The 19,655-nt window shown below is 44.4% G+C and overlaps 1 protein-coding gene across 4 annotated transcripts in view; it reads left to right on the forward strand.

Annotated features, from left to right (window-relative positions):
• The window catches only part of ephb2b (eph receptor B2b), a 115,870-nt gene that overhangs the window by 79,119 nt on the left and 17,096 nt on the right, over positions 1–19,655 (forward strand). For all 4 annotated transcript variants that reach the window (XM_076742955.1, XM_076742964.1, XM_076742972.1 and 1 more), the window contains exons 4-6: positions 2,009–2,164; positions 5,142–5,477; positions 19,012–19,136. In XM_076742955.1, coding sequence (XP_076599070.1) covers positions 2,009–2,164; positions 5,142–5,477; positions 19,012–19,136 — 617 coding nt within the window. The remainder of the gene's footprint in view (positions 1–2,008; positions 2,165–5,141; positions 5,478–19,011; positions 19,137–19,655) is intronic.

Raw genomic sequence — 19,655 nt, forward strand, 5'->3', positions numbered from 1 at the left:
ACTGTAATAGTGAAGCAGTTTTCAGCTCTGGCCTTGAAGAGTCCATACAGCCACAAAACTGCACAGTTTCAGTGAAATCAACAATAAATGCCTTCTTGCGTACGCCCCTTTCCACAGCTGTAGCAGAGCACATTTTACAGTATCATCACAGCACCTCTTAAACACATGTCCATCGCCCGCTGTTTTAAAAAAAAATCTCCATCTGTCGCAAGGTTTGAAGCACAGTGATGGTCAGATTTAGAGGGTGATGGCGCTGAGTAATGTGCTTTGAATTACAAGGGGGAAAAAAAGCATTCATCCCTGGCCTATAGGGTCTGTGAGCACAGTGATGTGTCCGTCTAATATAAACATTGGGATTGGATCCGGACTAATTCTGCCTTGTGATTTGAACTCCTTTAAATGGAAGTTGCAGCTGCAGATGTTTCCATATTCCAGATGCTACAGTTGAGCTGTAATTGCCAGTACAGCCTCAGAATGAAATAGGGGCTGTATTTTTATTACTTTACAATCTAGAGCTGCAGTCATACTATAGGAAGTTTTTAGAAACATATAGAAAATGGGGGGAAAATTGTTCCTGTAATGAGTGAGACAAATTGTTTTAAATATTTCCAGAACAAGAAATAAGTGCATGCGTCCAAACCCGCTTTGAAGGTGGATTTATAAAAAATATGCTCACGTTTAGCGTAAAAGTAATAGAAATTTATTAGGAAAATAACCTTAAATTGATGGAAAAGCTGCTTTATTTTGTTTACTTTCATCAGACCGAATAAATTACTGTGCTTTTTATACTGTTACTAAAGAAAAACAACAGCGCTGACAGACCTGCGGGGTTTTAACTTCAGATATGCAGCACGTCCCGTGTGTGAATTTTTCATGTTACTGTACTTCCAACACCCCTGTCTCAACACTCCTGTATTTTCTCCTTTATCGGTTGGGCAGGTGGGAGCTGGATTACCTGAAGCAAAACCGAAGCCGGTTTGGCCCGAGATATAAAAAAAGCTCTCGACAGGGTGCAGGTGCAAAAACTGGAAGAAATGTTATTTTTTAGCTGTGAAGGTTTAGGCAGAATGTGACTCAGGAGAGGATAAGGGGATTTCACACACAGCTAAGTTAGTTTGTTTATCACTGCAGTGACGGATGCTTATGGCAACGTACAAACAGATTCACCCCACATACAGCCGTGATTCACCCACACGCAGGCAGATACACAAATACAGAATTTAATGGCAGCTGCGGTGTGTGAGCTCGTCTTCATGGCTATCCTGAATGCAACCTTCCTCCCAGGTTTCCACAAAGAGGCCCTTAAAAGGGCTCTTAACAGAAAGCAGGGCACTTCAGAGATTTCTCAGGCAACTAGAGCATGGTGAATTATTCAGAGCAAACTTACAACATGTTGCCATGTTGCCATGTCTGCAGAGAGTTGCCTCACATGCAAGGCTGCACTGGTGTGTACTTATATGTCCAATGCATGTTGGACATGATGGCGTCTGTGTGGATGTAACCAGTGAGTGAAGCACTTTAAACTAATGAAGAAGCACAAACTTTTCTTTGTGAAGTCATACAGGCCACCACATTTAAGCTGCTGCCCGGCGTGTGGTGTACAGACTGAAAGTGCTGAGAAGATTAGAAATAAATTTGTCATTTATTAGTCGAAAGTTAAATAGAACATTTTTCTTCTTTTTTTTTTTTTTTTTTTTCAGAAATGCAATATCTGAGTTTTGGATTGAAGCAATTTAGAGACGTCACCTTGGGCTCTGACTGTGTGATTGTGACATTTTTCCTCTCTTTTCTGACATTTTCATGGACCAAATAATTAAGTGATTAATCCAAAATGATAGTTGAAGCCCTTCTGCCTTTACATTGTGTTTCAGGCTCACTTGTCCCGTCATTCTATGAAAGTTTTTGATGCAAAGAAATGAATTTACATGAAGTGTGCTTTTTGAAAAATAAAAAAACGTGTGTAATTTATTATTCTGTGTTCTCATATGTACCCTCGTATGTCTTTCAGCCTGTCCGTCGGGCTTTTTCAAGCCGACTCAAGGAGACGAGGCCTGTATGCAGTGTCCCATCAACAGCCGAACCACCAGCGAAGGCGCCATCAACTGCGTTTGCCGCAACGGATACTACCGCACCGACTCGGACCCTCTCCAGATGCCGTGCACAAGTACGTGTAGCACTGAGGTTGTCATATGCGAACTTTAACTCGCGCTCCACGCAGACACACAGTACGCACACGCATGACTACGTACCCACAAAGCCTTTGATTTCAAATATGATTTTTTTGGCGCATATGCATTTCACACCCGCAAGCAGAAGAGCCCCGGGATCAAAGGACAGTGGTAGTCTGTGTAACTCCAAACAGAGAAACCCTGTCAGAGCTGTCCCTCACACGAACACGACGCTGACATGCCCATAGTGTGGCTGTCCACAGATCTGACCCAACACACAAGGCTCGGCTGCCCCTCCTCAACATCACACAGCCCGTACTCCAAGCCAGACCAGAGGTTACTGGGCCGGGGCGCGTAGCTTTGTGAAGGGGGCAGGCACGGAGAATGAGGCCAGGCGAGACTCTCTCTTGTCATGCCAATGAAGCTGTTTGAATTTGAATGTGAATTTGAGGCTGACACCGAGGTTCAGCGAGAGAGAGGGAGAGAGACGGAAGGATAGACTAAAGCAAAAAGCGAGCGAGCGAGGGAGGGAGGGGTGAAGCGTGAGGGGAAAGCCTCGCAGAAAGGAATGAAGAAGGAGAGGGAGTCTGAGAGACGGAGAGCGGTTGTGTGTATGTGAGAAAGGCAGAGAATCGGTGCATAGAGTGTGGTCTAACTAAAACAAAACGAGGCTGAGGGAGGAAAAAAAAAAGCCCCTTTCAGCGTTTTGGTAGTGTTTTTTCCTCACTCTCGCTCTCTGCCTGTTGAAAGGGAGAGAGGAGGGAAAAGATTTGATGGTCTCCAACAAAGGAGATTTGCATAAGCCTGGCTCTGGGAGTCGAGCAGCTGTTGTGAATGAGAAAGCAGCAGCGTCACGTCACCCGTATTAAGCGCAGCAGGGCCCGGCCTGATTAAAGCAAGGGAATGGGCCCATCAGAGAGGTCCGCCAGCTAATGGGGGGGATATTAGTCCTCCTCCCCAGGAAGGAGATGCCAAGGAGGAGTTATGTTTCCATGTATGAGAGACACCGAGAAGGGCGCTCCAATGGGCTTCCTTCCAGAGCCAGAGATCTGTTAATTGCTGCCAATTAAAAGGAGGTTAAATAAGAAGTGATCGATTCAGATTTAGGATGTTGTGGGCGGAGTGGAATTGTTTATCTCATTAGTCCTGGAGGGTACGTCTTCCATAATTAGGTGCACATGGCTGTAAAAGATAAACACCGCTCAGTGTTTGTTTGTTTGGCCTGTCACTCAACATGTAGCACCATGTGGAAAGTTTCCACCCCGTAATGCGTAGCTGCTAAGAATGTCTCAACAGGAGAAACAGTAGGTTTCTCTCCACTGCAGTAACTCTATACGATGCCCCATGAGAAAACTGTCAAGAATAGATGTTAAGAAAACACTTGACAAAGTGGACACCAGCGTGGAAAATGAGAGATTGTAAATGGGCGTACCGAGGGAAGAGACACTGCCAGCTCGGAGCTCAGACTCAGACCTCAAAGAGTCCATAGTATCTAAGTGAGTTTGTGGATTTTCTCGTCTTCTGCGTAGGGGTTATTTAAGTGTGGAGGCGGTAATTATGTCCTCCACGCCGTCAAGCACACAACATAGCTTCCATCATAAAATTAGAACAATGTCGTTGAATGCACTTGATGCAAAAGTACAGCGTCCTTGAAGTCGTGGCTCATAGGAGTGAGATGAAGTGATGGTGCTTTATCACATCTCTTTCCTGCACTGTGTGCAGTGTGTGCAAATGCAATCTACATAACCCAATTTTCAGCCCATTGGTACATTAATTATTAACACTGTTCTCTGTACTTATATCCATTTAACAGGATGTTTCAAAGCAGATATAATCCAGAAGTTTATACAGCAGTGGATCACATGACTGTGATTGTGTCAATAGGGTTGCGTGTAGCGACAAACCCACAATTATCCCCAAACCGTGCAGTTCCCCTCGTCTCTTCTGAGCGTTTTAGCGTCTCTCTGTTTTGGTTTTATGGGCCGCAACTTAGCAGTGTTGATTCGCTCTCACTGCTCTCATTTCCAGCAGCAGGCAGCTGTTTTCAGTGAAAGAGCTGTGATAAGCCCACCGTACAGTACCTGCCCGGCACCAACAGGCTCACGGACGCACTTGGCAGCTAACTGATGAACACGGTGGAGCATTTAACACCTAATAGAAGCACTTTCATTTCCCCAGGAGTCAGCGGAGACCAAAAACAGAGCTAAAAAGAGAGTGAATATTAGACTAATGTTGCTGTGTATCTGCAGGATGTGCAGTATATACAGTGTATATCCTACGTTTTCTCATGGCCGGCAGGAGGCAAAGTCAGATTGTATGAAGGCTCATGAGAAAATGAACCTACTTCTCACTGGATTTATCACCTCAGTAGACAGTTTTGTAATGAGTTTATGGTCTCAATCACTCGTTTAAAGTCTTCTTCAAGACAGCTCGACTTTCCTTTTGTAAATTACTTAGTAAAACAGACAATAGAGCAGTTAATGCTTTAGGGCGTGGCCATCTATGGCGTGGGCTCTCAGTCAGAGCCAATCAGGATGGACTTGCAGCAGTGCCTTTTGTTCCCAGCTTCACCATCTTGTCCAAATATGGTCACTTCTAGATCCAAAAAAAAAAAGAAAAAGATGACAACGGCCATGATGCCAAACCAAAACCAAAACAGCAGTCCACATACCAAAGGGTGATGTAATGGTGGCTCTGTCCGCTGTTTATTATACAGTGTATGTTTGGAAGCGAGGCCACGCCCTTTTTCACAGAAACTCTTCTTTTTTTTTTTTTTTAAATGCTGCTGTCACAACTTTTCCTCTTTATTCAGTTTACTTCTACCTTTTTTCATTACCGTGTGTTTGAATGCTGAAGAACGCATCCATAACTTGGAGCAATTAACACGACAGTGTGATCAAACAGCTCAAAATACCAGTAGCGTTGGTTTAATCACTCGAGTGTTAACCACAGGATCTCTCTCGTATTTTGCAGCCGTCCCGTCAGCCCCACAGAATGTCATCTCCAGCGTGAATGAAACCTCTGTGATGCTGGAGTGGATGCCCCCTCGGGATTCGGGGGGCCGCGAGGACGTGGTCTTCAACATCATCTGCAAGAGCTGCGGCGGAGGCCGGGGAGGCTGCACCCGCTGTGGCGACAACGTTCAGTTTTTGCCCCGTCAGCTGGGCCTGACAGAATCCCGCGTCTACATTAGCGACCTGTTGGCCCACACGCAGTACACGTTTGAGGTGCAGGCTGTCAACGGGGTGTCAGATCAGAGCCCCTACTCCCCTCAGTACGCCTCAGTCAACATTACCACTAACCAGGCTGGTAAGTGGGCCCATCTGTCTTTTTATACACATTATATTCCCCATGTGGTCTTCTCTCCTCTTCTCTCCTCTTCTCTCCTCTCCTCTTCTCTTCTCTTCTCTTCTCTTCTCCTCTCTTCTCTTCTCTTCTCTTCTCTTCTCTTCTCTTTTCCGTGTCTGTATCAGTGCTTCTCCTTTGTTGCGTGTGCCCTGTACAGTACCTCTTCATCACACTCACTCCTCTACAAGCACATAATGCACAGTGCATAGACCTCCACTAAGTAAGTTTCTTTCCTCTCCTGTATGGTGATGCATGCAGATTAAGAGGTCTGAAATGGGGAGGAGAGTGCTGTTGATGATGTGACAGACAGAATGTGATGGCCCGCTGGTCTTTACGCTGTGACCTCATCATAATGTTTTTCAGACTGTGGAGCTGAGAGCGGGCGAGCTGCTGTCTCTCCACTTCATCTACTGTTCAGTGATTACAGCTATATTTTCATCCATCCACTTGATTGTAGTGTTATATTAAAAAAAAAAAACCTTACAAATGCAGTATATGTGTGCTATGTGCTCAGCATAGTCTACATCTATATACACACTATGTATGAGCCACCTTGTAAACTAGAACACATTCCAGCATGTTCTGAGGCCTAATGAAAAACAGGTTGGTGACTGGGGTAACTTTTTAATCTGCACAATCTTCAGAATCTCCTTCAATCTCTCCTCTGCAGCTCGTGGAGCTTCGCATGCTTTCCACTGTGTGGTTTGCGGCTGACGTTGGCTGCATCTGTAATTATTTCACAGAAGCAGCAGCATTGATTTGCTCTTTAATTGTCTTTATGAAACGCATCATTTGGCGAGCCAAGCTTTTCTCCCCCAAGCGCTGATGAGCGGGGGGATATAGCCTGGCCTGTATCCCCCCGCTGCATCTTTGTGCTCGCTTTGCATCACATTAGCGGCATACGTAAGTGCCTGTCATCTCTCATCATCCGTCCGCCTGCACTGAGGCCAGGCTTGTATGACTGAGCTACCTAAAGCACTGTGTTACTGTGCTTTTATTACAGCGGACATATTGGGTTTTGTTTAACTACACTCTCGCTCTCTCATTACTTTCCTCTGGAATTCCCAGATGTCCAGATGCTCGCATGGAAGCAGTCCAATAGGAAGGGTACACAAGTTGGACGAACACATTTAAGAGGAGATTTCTACACGTAAAATGACCCGTCGCAGCAAGAATGTTTACGGAAATCTGCTCGTGTAGAGGCTCTATAAAGTACTCGGTTACAATGCTGAAACTCCAAGTCACACTAAAATGGAGGCTTTTATTCAAACGGCGACCTCTTTTTATTGTCTGTTTTGATTTGAGTCACTGGTGTGGTGGGTTAATGAGGGCCTGTGAGTGCAGTTAAGCGTTGTAATGAGGCCCCTGCCCCACTCTTTCTCACTGGGCCACAATAAGTCTGCCACCCCAGCCCTTGGCTTCTCTGCTTCCCCTGCCGTGGGGTCCTGGCGGAAATTGGGGGGCTCTGCGCCCTCTCCACTGAAGTGGCCGTCACTTTGGATTAGGCAGCAAGAGCTCCCGTCAGAGGGAGCTGTGAAAAGAACTCAACTCTGGCTTGCCCCCCCACTCCACTCTCCCACTTTCCCCCTTCACCCTGCAAAACCAGGCTCACCCTTGGGACACGGAATTGCAGTTTTGTGGTGCTACGCTGCAGGGCTGGGGTCACAGGGACCAGGAGCCCATAATTGCATCTGGTTTGTGAGGCTTGGAGGTTACATAAACATCATGTCACCCCTAATTACCTCAGGCAATTCTGTGGGTCCTTACACTGAGAAAGAGGGCGTTAGATGAAGAGAAACAAAAAACATGTATGTATGATATACATATTTGTGTGTCAGTCAGGCCCTCAGTAAGCTTACATTGGGCCAGAGGCTGGAGCGTTCCATGTAAGCAACAAATAAATAAGTAAATGCAAAGTAAGTGGCGTGAAAGTGTCTCATTTCTTGTGTGGATGGCTCCCGTCCTCAGCGGTGACTTGTTGGTGTGAAGGATGGGGGCAGGGGGAGGCGAGTGGTGTGAGACGTGAGCAAAACTTCTCACTCACCATACCCAATCAAGCACCCACCACACTCTATTACCCACAGGGCTTATCCTCCCACTCTGTAGGTGGCTGGCGACAGTTCCTCTGCGATAAAGGACGTGATTGCCCTGGAAAGTGCGGCGCTTGATTACACACTGTAATGCCACACAAAAGGAGATGCCGTGCTGAATGGCATTTGAGCCCGTTTTATAAGCATATGACTAATTCCCCAAAACTTGTATTGTGTAGAATACGCAGAAGCCTTGAAGCGCCTCCAAGCCTTTTTATAATAATGAGTCACAAGTAAGCCATCTATTTTGGCTTTGTGCTGTCTATAAAATGTAAGTCTTTGCATGACATTAAATGAACGGAGGGAGTGAGACAGAGTTGCAAATCTAATGCTTTCTGTCAGGGACTGAGGGTGAAAACCATGGTGTGTCTGCATGTTTCAGTGATTTAACTGGGTCTGACAGGTGAGAGAGCGGTGACACAAGACCGGTCTCACACATATGGTAACACTGTGGGGGGAGGGGTCAGGTTTAAATGTACTGTGTATTCTAGTGATTTATTACAAACCTTAATCTTGACGTTGAGCTTTAGAAAGCATTTGCTGCAACATGTTTGAGTTGAGCGGCATTGTGGTGATCTGCATGGCAAGTCTTTATACAGCGTTTCACAATAGTGCCACTGAAATTCAAAAAACAAAGGTCAGCTTTCATTGTAAATGAATGAACTGATCTCACCCCGCTGGCGTGTTTGAAGGTCAAGAGTTTAGACTTTAACAGACAAAACAACTGGATTGTTAATGCATTTAATTTTGTACTTGGCTGCCTTTAAAGCCTTTCCCCCGGCCCTGTTTCCCAGCATTAGCAGTTTTTTGTGTTAAATCATTATTTCAGTCCAGTGTTTCAGTTAATCTGTGAACCCGGGCCCGTTAAAGCTGCATAGTTTTATTAGAAAATGTTCAACGGGGCCCCTTAATGTAGTGACGTATTATGTTTTCTGGGGATGTTCTGTTTGTGATGTTGGTGCACATCATCTGCTTACTCAGGCAGAGTGAAAACAGGTGTGTCAGGCCCTCGAAGCAGGGAGTGACGACACTGCCAACTCAATTCTTCTGCTTCCTTTTAAAATATTTCCAGTACCAAACAAAATCTGCTTCACTTTATATGTCGTAAATGTCAACTGATTAATTGGTTTGGCTGATTAATGGCCATAAGCAAGCTAGCAGTCTTAGCTTTGAGCTCATAGTATCCAGAACAACATGTAAACAGCTTCACTCGTGACCGTGCAGCACAGAGAGGTTCACACGCAGCACTGCAACATGAAGCAATGTGAATATCCAGGAAAAAGTTCAGTGCCCGTCTCCGCTACTCACATACGCCGTCGTCCGTTGTTCTCTTGAGGAATAAATAACTCGATGCTGAAACCACCGTGAAGTTTAATCAAAGGTTTTTTGACAGCGGAGGCAGTATGTGATTTTGTCCTAATAGATTTACTACATTTTGCCTTCACTGAGTCTGAGACACATGGCTGGAATGACAGGCCACAAACACACACAGTATGTATTTTCATGCATCCACATATTGCACACACACATCAGCCAAATCCATCACAGAGTCTGAACATGAAGTCTTTCCTGAGTCCATACTGACTGCTTGTTACTGGCAGCTAGTAAAGACTTCACTAATGTGTAAATCGGTTGCTGAGCGATTAACAGCGATGAAGTACGTAAAGAGGAAGTCACTGTAGCGTTACAAGCTAACGCAACGTCAGTGCAGTTTTAGAGAATCTTTCGTAAATGTGAGCATTTGTTTTATTTATGTCTGGAGAAGTACGTGTTTCACAGTCAGTCGTGTTCATACACTTAAAGTGAGATGGAAATAATTGATTTCGCTCACCCATCTGATGAAATCTACTCATTTAGTCACGACTAGTTTGTGCGGCTCAACCTGTTTTAACTTGGTCATGCGTAAAATCCCACTCGGTAAACATGTTCATGAGAATTAGACAAAATTTGAACTGACGAAGAGCTTGTGCAACTGGCTCCAGGTCAGCACACTCAAGCCTGTGTTTAAGCTGTCAATAGTGCTTAGATGGTGGAGTTCTGATGAAGATGGCTTGGGTGGAAATTGCAGTTATCACCATATGTCATTCATGTGTGTATGAAGGCAGCAGAGTGTATTTAAGTCTATTTTAGCTCTTCTATGGATTACAAAATAACTAATGTACTCGACGCCTACTGCATACAGATGAGTCTGTTACTCTAAAATATGACGACACAAATAATTGCTAACTAACAATGAGACTGCCAGTTATTTGCTGGCCTTTGTAGAGCTGCTGTATCATCAATTTCAGTGCGTAGAATAGATTATCTCCTTCCTGGATGCAAACTATCAGTATTCTCTGAGAGAATTCAGCATTGCACAACGGATAAATAAGTCCTCCATGCACGCAGTGTGCGTGCCATTTTGCATTCTATAGTGTTTGGGTATATTAGATTCCAGAGGACATATTTGTTTAGGCATTTCATTAACTCAAGGTGAGCTGTGGCGTCTGCTGCTAATGCTATCAAGAAGCAGAGCGACTGAATTGGTTTCTTATCAGGTGAACTGGCTGATTGTGGAAGTGAACCACATTATTCAGAGGGGTGGGGGGTGTAATGGGGTGCAGCCTTTTCATATGGCCTAGGGAAGATTTATGACTTAATTATTGTCCAAATTGCCCCAGTCCACTGTAACCAGGCTACCAGGGACTTTGCTGCTCCACTGGGTCGTGGTGTGAAAAGCACTGGTGTAGAGCCAGGTGGGACTGCCAGAACGTGTCAGTGCACCAGTCAGCCAAGTGTGGCTACTACACTGTTGACTTTAGGACGGTGTCACCAATTCAGAGAGATTCTGTGTGGCCCAATAGCACATTTATGGCAATGGCATGACTTTGTAGTCGACTATCTGCCTTTAGCTCTTGCAGGGTCGTTTTAATCTGTGTGACTTTCTCTGCAACAGAACTAGAACAGAGGCAGTTAATGCTCAAATGCAGGTCTACAGTCACAGCTTCAGAGAAGTGCAACTAGTTAATGCACCAAAGCACCATGCGTTCTCATCTAGGTGCAGCTCCAGTGAATAACGAGACCAAGAAATCCACGTAAAACAAACGAGTTCTCACATTACATGAAATCATTTGCATGGAGAAGAAGGTACATTTTCCTCATAGGTGGAAAATACGTAGGCAGGTTAAATAAAGCGATAGTAGCAGCTACTTCAGTGTGTAAAATTCAGCAGCGAAAGAATGAAAGAAAGATAGAGATGCTGAGAGACAGAGAGTCAGACAGGGACCACCGGTATACACGGCGTGCAGTGTGACAGTGACAGAAGGTGTTAAGAACGGCGCATATGGTGGGTGCCAGTGTAGGTCAGCCAGGCAGACAGACAGGAGGCCTCAGCATGCACCTGGAGCTCAGCACTGACAGAGCCTTGAGACAGGGCTGCTCTGGTAGTCAGCCAGCAAACCACACATACACCGCATTCGCGCTACTGTTGATACAGAGCAACCTGTTTACAAAGGCAGATTAAGACGAGCACTTCAGCAGAGAGAGTGAGATTATCTCAGCGATAAAGGCTGTGATAAAGCAGCCTGCAGGCTAGTGGGACAGCGAGGCTCATCAGATAACTTGTGCATACAGTATGAATTTGATTAGGACTCCCCAGAACACAATTAGCACATGGATTGTCAAAATTAGTTAACTAATTGATCATGTTCATAAATCATTGAGTAGCCATGTGCTTTTTTTTTTTGGTTAAGTTATATGGCTCTCTTCCTTCAGGACGTGATCAGCAGGTTAAAGCCTGTGCAGGGAGGAGAGGAGTAGAGTATGCACATCGCATGTATGTAAATCTAGGTTAAAAGGCCACGATCTCTTGGCCCAGTGGGCTGTAAAAGGGAACATAATGTGAATATACAATTAATTATTGTTGAGTGCATTAGCTGTATACGGAAATGCTTGAATAATTGATCATACTTTAATGCAGTCATTTATTTACTTTTTTACACACAAGAGCATCACGATGGTGATAATTAAAAAAAGATAATAAATAAAGGAGATGAAGCAAAAAGGGGTCGTGACCCAATTAGCACTGTGTTTTTGAATTTATTAAATTTTATATGAACTTTATGGAGTTAACTTCACCAATTAAGAAAATGGATCTGTGATAAACACAATGACGCTCCCCCCCCCCCCTCTCTCTTCCCGTTCCTGTGGTGACATGCTGTATTAAGTATTCCTTTTAATGTGGATACAAAACAGAGTTGTCATTGTCTGAGCGACTATCTTTCCACTGTCTGGCGTTTCTGGCTTGAGCACGACGAGCTGCTTCCCCTCGCTCCTGCTCATATGTCACTAAAGCCTCTCATTTTTTAATGTAGCCTCGACTCCCTCCGATAGATCGTGCTGATCATGCGATCTGCATCTACCATCATCCTCTCGAAGGTTTTATGTGTAAATTGGGGTCAGGAACTTTATAAGCGGAGATGATCTTTTATAATCCTTGCTATTGTGTGCCACTCATTGCAGCAGCCTCATACTGTGTAGAAAAGCAAGACTTCAACATTAAGCCTGAAGTCATCGCTGTACATTGAAATAGAAATGGAGCAGATGTGCCGCTTGCAATTTCCACGTCTCGTTTTTGTTGGAAAGATATTACTTCGGAGCTGCAGCAGTAGGAAGTGGTGGGAATGACTCCCTCCTTGACATGATTTTTTTGGCGAATGTGAATGAACAGTAATCAGGACATTACTTAATGTAATAGTCAAATAATGGGTGTGTAGTCCCACATTTCTCAGGAGGTCTCCGTTTTGGAGCAACACACTCAAACTCTCCATATTAGAAGATTTCAGATGTACTTTTCTAGATTTACTTTTCAGTATTTGGATGTAGGACACACCACACATGACACGCTTACATGTACGAGCACACATTCTGGTTCAGCTGTCGCTATTGTCGTGTTAGCATGGGCTGAATCCTGCCGAGCCACACAACACCTCTTTGAAACAGCTATTCAGCTCTGTTCTGCTCATGTCAGCATTCTGTTTTTCTGCTCTTCCAACAGAGCTATTAACTCGATAAAACAAAATATTTCTGCGTGCCACTGACCGAATCAGAGGAAAAGGAGGCTGTAGCCCACACTCGCCTTTCCAGCGTTGGAGAATATTGACATGCATTCTGTGGTTTGTGGAGTTTTTCTCCTCACAGATGCCAGTTTGGAAATTGTTTAAATGCAGAAAAGCAGCTTTCTGATTAAACAGGGTCCACTTTCCCCCAAGCTGTGTGAATCAAAGCCTTCACTCCACATCCTTGTGGTGGATGGCTCAAACACCCCCACCCCCCACCCCACCAAGAGACTAAAGGACCACAGTAGATCTGTGGATGGCAGCAATGGCTCTTCGCCAGGTTGAGGTTCTTTAAAACTATTTCCTAATCATCTGGGATGGCTTTTTGTTGTATTGAAATAATCTTTTCAAGATCCACTGGGATTTGGCACCATGTTGGGATGACATTATCGTATATTTACGATAAAGTCCTGCAGTTATTTTATTTGTGGTGTTTTAACGGTCCTCCAGCTTTTATCGGAGTCAAGCAACCAGAGATGTTCTTGTTAGACGCTTCGGCTGCTTTAAGACCATCCAAATTTGAGGATGTTCAACATGTTGAACATCACTTAAACTACAGAAGGACCATTAGTTTCTTTATGGAAGTCACTACATCATTAACTGTTAACAACGGCAGTAAAGAACTACAAGAACTATTCAAAGTTCATTTAAAGCTCAGAGTGGCTCAGATGCTGAGGATTGTAGTCAGCACCACCCACTGACATTGGATTTCCCTAAGAACCATCCTGTTTTTGACTGTATGACGTTTAGCTCAGTGGCTGTAAAGGAATTGTCTCTCATTTCTTCTGCAGCATTGTCTCCACACATACTTATCTGGGTTGTATCTCCTCCGTCTCCAGATTTGCTGCTTTGGCTTACTCATAAACCGTAACCTCTGCAAGTATCTGAAAACTCTTCAAGACCCCGAAGAGCCTATTTTAGAATTAGCTTATGGTGTGTGTGTATATGAGTGTATTATAGTCCTCAATCTTTTCCAGTGCAGATGGTTTAAAGCTTGATGAACTGAAATCTCACTTTTGTAGCTTTACTGCACTGGAAAATCTTTATAGATGTAAAACCCACAATCCTTTGCAGCTGGGGAAGCGGGGCAAGCTGCCAGCATGCTAAAAGTACATGCAAATATGGGCCTCTCCCTTTAAGACGGCTCGATACGCTGCTCATAAATGGACGGCAGGCGGACAGAGCGGAGCAGTGGCAGCCTGTTTGGGAGGCTGCCTGGTAGAGGACCAGGTGGTTTGGGCCCTTTGGGAAAGAGCACGCTGTGGGGAAACTGATTTTTACAATGAAAAGGAAAAGAGATTTACGAGCCCTGACCTGTTCTTGCTACCTCCCCCATTTTCCCCAAATCATAGCGTTGCTCTCTGCACCAGAACGTCTAATCATATCAGAGCCACATGGCTGCAGACACATTAGGATGTTAGAAAGATGCAGATAAAAGGCCTTAAACATATACTTTCTCGGAAGCATATGATTCATGTGCCAGCAAATGATGCTTTTTTTCAGTGCCTGTTTGTACAGACTGAGACAGAACCAAACCAAAAGTATTAAATCATGGTGGCGTCATCTCTTGCTGTCAATAAATCAAGTCCACGAGCCGCTATTTTGGTTGCTGTGTGCTTGCTTTTTCCACACCTGCTCCTCCAAGCATGGCTCAGTCTATCAGTTTTTGTGGGCTTCTTCAGGTCCTGGAGCTCCTGAAGACCCCTCCAATCCTGGTAGTCTGTCCAGTGATGGTGGGCACCTTAGACTGAGCTCCCTCTGCTGCCATTCATCCACAGTGGTCTCACTTCACCAACCTTAATGAAGATGAACATCACAGCTATGGCACTTCTTATTAACGAGGCTCAACAGTAGAAATCCAGCTTTCCCAAACAAGGGAATGGCCAAAAAGAGGAGAAGCCCACCAAAAGAGTGTGGTATAGAAGCTAAAATCAAGACATGAATGAATGGGATGGATGAAAGCCTCGCTGTTGTGTGTGTGTGTGTGTGTGTGTGTGTGTGTGCGTGTGTGTGTTAGCAGAAACATGCCCCATTAAATCAGCTTGGATTTAAATGAGTGGAAATATGCCTGTAAACTCCATCTTTAAATGATTAGGCGAGTCACTAGGTGTTCCAACATAATGCTAAAACATCTATTAGACATGTTGAGCAAAACAGAGGCTTTGTATTCTCTGTTGCTGGGCCAAGGCCAGAGCGTCATGCTAGAATACACTCCAAAGCACCGTCTTTCATATCAGATCCCAGGCTGAGTGAAGATGTGGGGTCTGAAACCTAACTCTTTGACAACAGCTGGGGCCTCCCATCCTCTCACAATTAAGCCATGCGATATACAACCTTGAAAGTTTCAGATGGACCCAGGCCCCGGCAGAGTCACTCTTTATTGCTCTGATTATCTTTGAGCTATATGCAGACTCGCAGACAGCGTGTTCATAATTGATCTGAGGTTAAACACTTAAATAACATCAATAATCACCAGCGGTGCATTTCAAGCTTTGGTTTAGACACGACAAAGTTCTTGACATGAACATGTTTTATCTGCTGTGATTTGCAGGAGTTTTCTTTCTGGCTGCAGCTCCTCTGTCCACTCTCACTCCTCCTCCTGTGGCATATGGGAAACTCTTGTTCATCAAGGCCATTTATCTTTCCAATTCAGCCATCTAATTTAATTATGTAAACTTACAATCCCCGTCTTTGTCGTTATAACCGCCTCATTAGTTTTCAGAACATGAACAGAGCATTCATTGATAAAACCTATAAAAATAATGCGTCCAGTGAAAGTGGAGCTTACATGCTTTGAAGAAATGAATCTGACGCGACGCAGTTCGTGATGAGTTGGCTTCCAGTCCATAAATGACTGGGAAACTTTCTTACGTCTTTGTTTTTAATTTCTAATCGTCTTTAATGGGGTGCAAGCCGCATGATTTAAAAATAATTATTGGAACAACAAAGAAAATGTCTCGAAACAGCGAAAACATGTATTTAGTGGCATTACTCTGTGAATGATGTTGACACAATGGAAACCGAGTATTTACTCAACCATTTAAATTATAGATTAAGTTGGGGAGGGGGGGCGTTCTAGGTACACTTGAAGATTTGGAGTACAATGGAGACTTGTAGATTTGGAGTACATAAATTAGATGTATGAAAATGGCTTTCACATGCGGATTCATTCATTGCTGTAGGCCTTACTGCAGCGAAACGTCGACTTGGCATACCACGACATTCCACAGTCAATTGGTGGAATGTCAGCTTAGCCTGAAATGCGTGTACTGAATTGACTTGAAGCACACAACACAGCTGGATTGCTACGTTCTCTACGAGCTGATTGTTTCAACAGTTTGTTTTTCACGCAGTTGCACTTAAAGTCACGTCTTTCTTTAATTCAAGCTCGGTTTGTTTTCTGATACGCCAAACCCTTATCGCTTTCTTGAGCTCAGACATGGCGACTGCCACCCCGCTGTCTGGAAGTTGTCCTTTAGCAGAGGAAAACCACAGTGTTCTCCACCAACAGCTTTTCATGTTGGCATGTGTCCATCCTTTGTACATGAATACATGAGCTGCCTTTGTTTCTCTGGCCCTATATCAGGTTACTAGGCATGGCTGCGCCGTGTGTTTAATGGAAATGCTATGCAGGAAAAGGCCATGTGGCAGTCTTGAATATATGTACATCCGTAATGGGATACTCGTGAGTTCCCCTTAGAGTAACTGTTTGCCTTATTAGGCTGTCTTCTTGTGACTGCAAACAAACTAGCGAGTACAGCGAGATGGAGGAGATTCCTGAGACTGCTGTCCTGTCTGGGCACTGTATACATTATTGCACCTCCTGCTTCAGGAAGGAGGCATGATGCATGTTCGCTGCGGAGTCGCGAGCCATCATGGTGTAAGTGCTTTTCTGAGATGAAATACAGAACACCTATTTATTATGTGCTGGCAGCAGCACATGAGGACATACTCAGTCCCGTGACCATCGCGGTTTATACGAGACATCATAATTTGTTGCCTCAGATGGATGCTTCTGCTTGGGTCAGAGGGCATTCAAGGCACGGCTGATTAGCTGATGAGAATGAGTAAGGTTATAAAAGGGACTTTTATTATTGGCTCCGACTGAGTGTGGTCACCTACACACTATAATTTCTCCCCCGATTCAGGACAGTAGCTGCAAAGACACGTCTACTTGATACCACTGTAAGCATTTCTTTACATGAACAACAGCACAATAAATATGATCTACAGAAGATTTCAAAACCACACACATGCAGCCTTCGAGTCTTAGATTATAGAGGCGTGTCGGTTGTAGTTTCCCAGTCAGTGGATTTTCCATAGAGAACGCGTGCCGGTGGAGAGACTTCGCTCTTTATTGCTGGGACTCAGGGGAGCCACTGTGCTGCTGGCTGAGGCCTGCGTGTGTGTGCAGCACGGGCCTGTAGGGGATGAGCGCCGGGCTTGGCGTCCATAAATCTTGCCCGGCGCCCCTCCTTCTCCGACTCCCCCAACCCACCCTACTCTTTCACACATACAGAGGCTCAGACATAGAGGCCTGCAGGCCTTGCCAGGCTCCCCAGACAGAGCTTTTTATCTTCGGCTTCTCTTAGCTTTACACTGACCCACGGCACCCTGAACTAATCTTAATGGTTGTTGGAGGACTTGAAGTGAAAACGCCCCCCTGACCTCATGGTTGTGCTCAGAAGAATGTACAGAGTTTTAGGTCACTGGGCTATGCAAGGCTATAGTAGGCCACCCATGATCTAACAAGTCATTTGGTGTACTACTGAGTCCTAACACTGTGTTTGCTTGAAAATATGTGAATAAACTCAAAGCAAGGTAGAGAAAATATTTTACTTGTTCCAGTGTAACAAAAAAGAAAAGAAAAGAAAATCATCAGGAAGGAAAAAAAAAAAACATTTTCAAGGTATTGTTTTAGGAAAAAGTATGACTAATATAAATCAACTCAAAACTATTGCCAGATTTTCCCCCCAAAAGCCCCAAAACAAGCAAATGCTTTGTATTGAACAGCTTTGAAAGATGAGTGCGGTATTTAAAGAACACTGACTGCACATGATGAAAGTACATTAACGTCCAACTGTCCACCAGGATGCTCGGTCATTGGACCTTCAGGGACTTTGCAGGTGCCTGTTGAAGGACCGCGGGTTTTAAGTATTTTACAAATAGCGTATTCTTCACGTTACAGCTGACAGTTTTCCAATGCATTTCATTTATTTTCTGTTTGATCTTCCTTCTTCACGAGCGCTATTGCTTTCTGTTAATCTCCGTATGCTTTAAAAAATCAATTGGCAGAGACCTAAAACTTAATTAGTGAGGTAATCCATCACAGTCAGAAGAGGCTCATCCTGTTTTTTGGTGAAGTTGCATTATCAGTGAGTGGTACTGCAGTCGCTGGCAAGAGCTGCGGGTGAAGCTGTGGATGATGCAAACTTCAAGTGGTAATAATCAGCTGCCAAAAAGTGTTTTACTGATGAGCTCTTTTATCAGAAAGCGCAATCTGGAAGGCGAACGGGTCAATACCGTGACTCTACAAAGTTTACTGTAACTTTGTCTGTTTGTCATAAGGGTGATGAAGTAATCTTTGTGTTGGCCTCCTCATACAAAGCAAGCTTAAAGAATTCTGAATGTTGATTTTCGTACCCGTCTGAGAGGCACTGGAAACCAGTGTGTGCCTGGAAGGTAAGAGTGTAATCTAAAAAATGAAATAGGAAAAAATTGTTGGCAGTTAGTAGTAATTTAAAACACATGCAATTCGTAGCATGGAAAACCTCTGCCATGGTCCTTTAAGCTCTCATCAACAAGGAAATATGCATAAACATCTACAACTAAATACAATTAGAACATGGAGGACAAAAAACAGGATGCTGTGTAGCACAATTGTGATTTATGCTATTTGCTTGTTTAGTTTATGTGGCGGGCACAAATGGCGTACTTGGTGTAATATGTGGCGGTCGTGTGATTTTAAAATGATTTATTTGGAGGCGGCGGTCTGTTATCAGCGGTGTGACAAGTGTAAATGAATCACATGAAGATCATAGCTGATACCGGGAAGTCCCAGGAGGCTGCTTATGTGGTTTAGCCACTGCAGTAACTTGCCAACCTGCCACGCACGTCTAGCCGTGCGACTCACTAAAAGGAGACAGCAGTATATTACGCAGGTTTTATGGCATTACGTATTACACCTTTGCAGAACCTGGTGTTTGGCTGTGAGATTAAAGATGCTGTAAAATCCTCTGTGCGTGACTGTGAAGTCAAGTAGTGATTGATTTGCCTCATCCTTAACACACGGTCGTTGTCTCCTCACAGCTCCATCTACAGTGTCGATCATGCACCAGGTCAGCCGTACTGTGGACACCATCACCCTCTCCTGGTCTCAGCCAGACCAGCCGAACGGAGTCATCCTGGACTATGAGCTACAGTATTATGAAAAGGTCAGTCACTCATCCATAAAAACACAAGTTTCCTTTTCTCCCCGTCCAGCTAAATAAATTTAGCACCAATAGTAAAAACCCACTCTTTTGTTTAGTTGTGCAGTTAAATTCGAGTCTCCTCGTGCTTGTTTGCATAACAGCCCATCCTAGGAGGCATGTAGACAGAGCTTCTGAACATTGCTCAGAACTTCTGCTCATTCTCTTTCAATTACAATCACGGTCAGTCACTGGGAAAGGAAACCGCGCTCAGCCCTGCAGTAGGGCCACTGGGGATTGATGCGCAGAGACTTGTGGTTGAAACAATGGTCCACAGACTGCTGTAAAAATAGTATTCAAGGGGCAAGCTCCACCGAATCAGCATTCTTTCTCACAAGAACACTCGCAGTCACAAATGTGCGTCGATTCGGGCACGATGATCACTAGAACGCATGCCGTCGCACGCATGCAAACGTGCACATGTACGCAGCGTCTGTCGAGCTCTCTCCTGCATGCTGAGCCGTTCCACTTTTGAGTATAATT

Source organism: Chaetodon auriga, chromosome 2 (assembly GCF_051107435.1).
Source record: "Chaetodon auriga isolate fChaAug3 chromosome 2, fChaAug3.hap1, whole genome shotgun sequence".
Taxonomy (NCBI): domain Eukaryota; kingdom Metazoa; phylum Chordata; class Actinopteri; order Chaetodontiformes; family Chaetodontidae; genus Chaetodon; species Chaetodon auriga.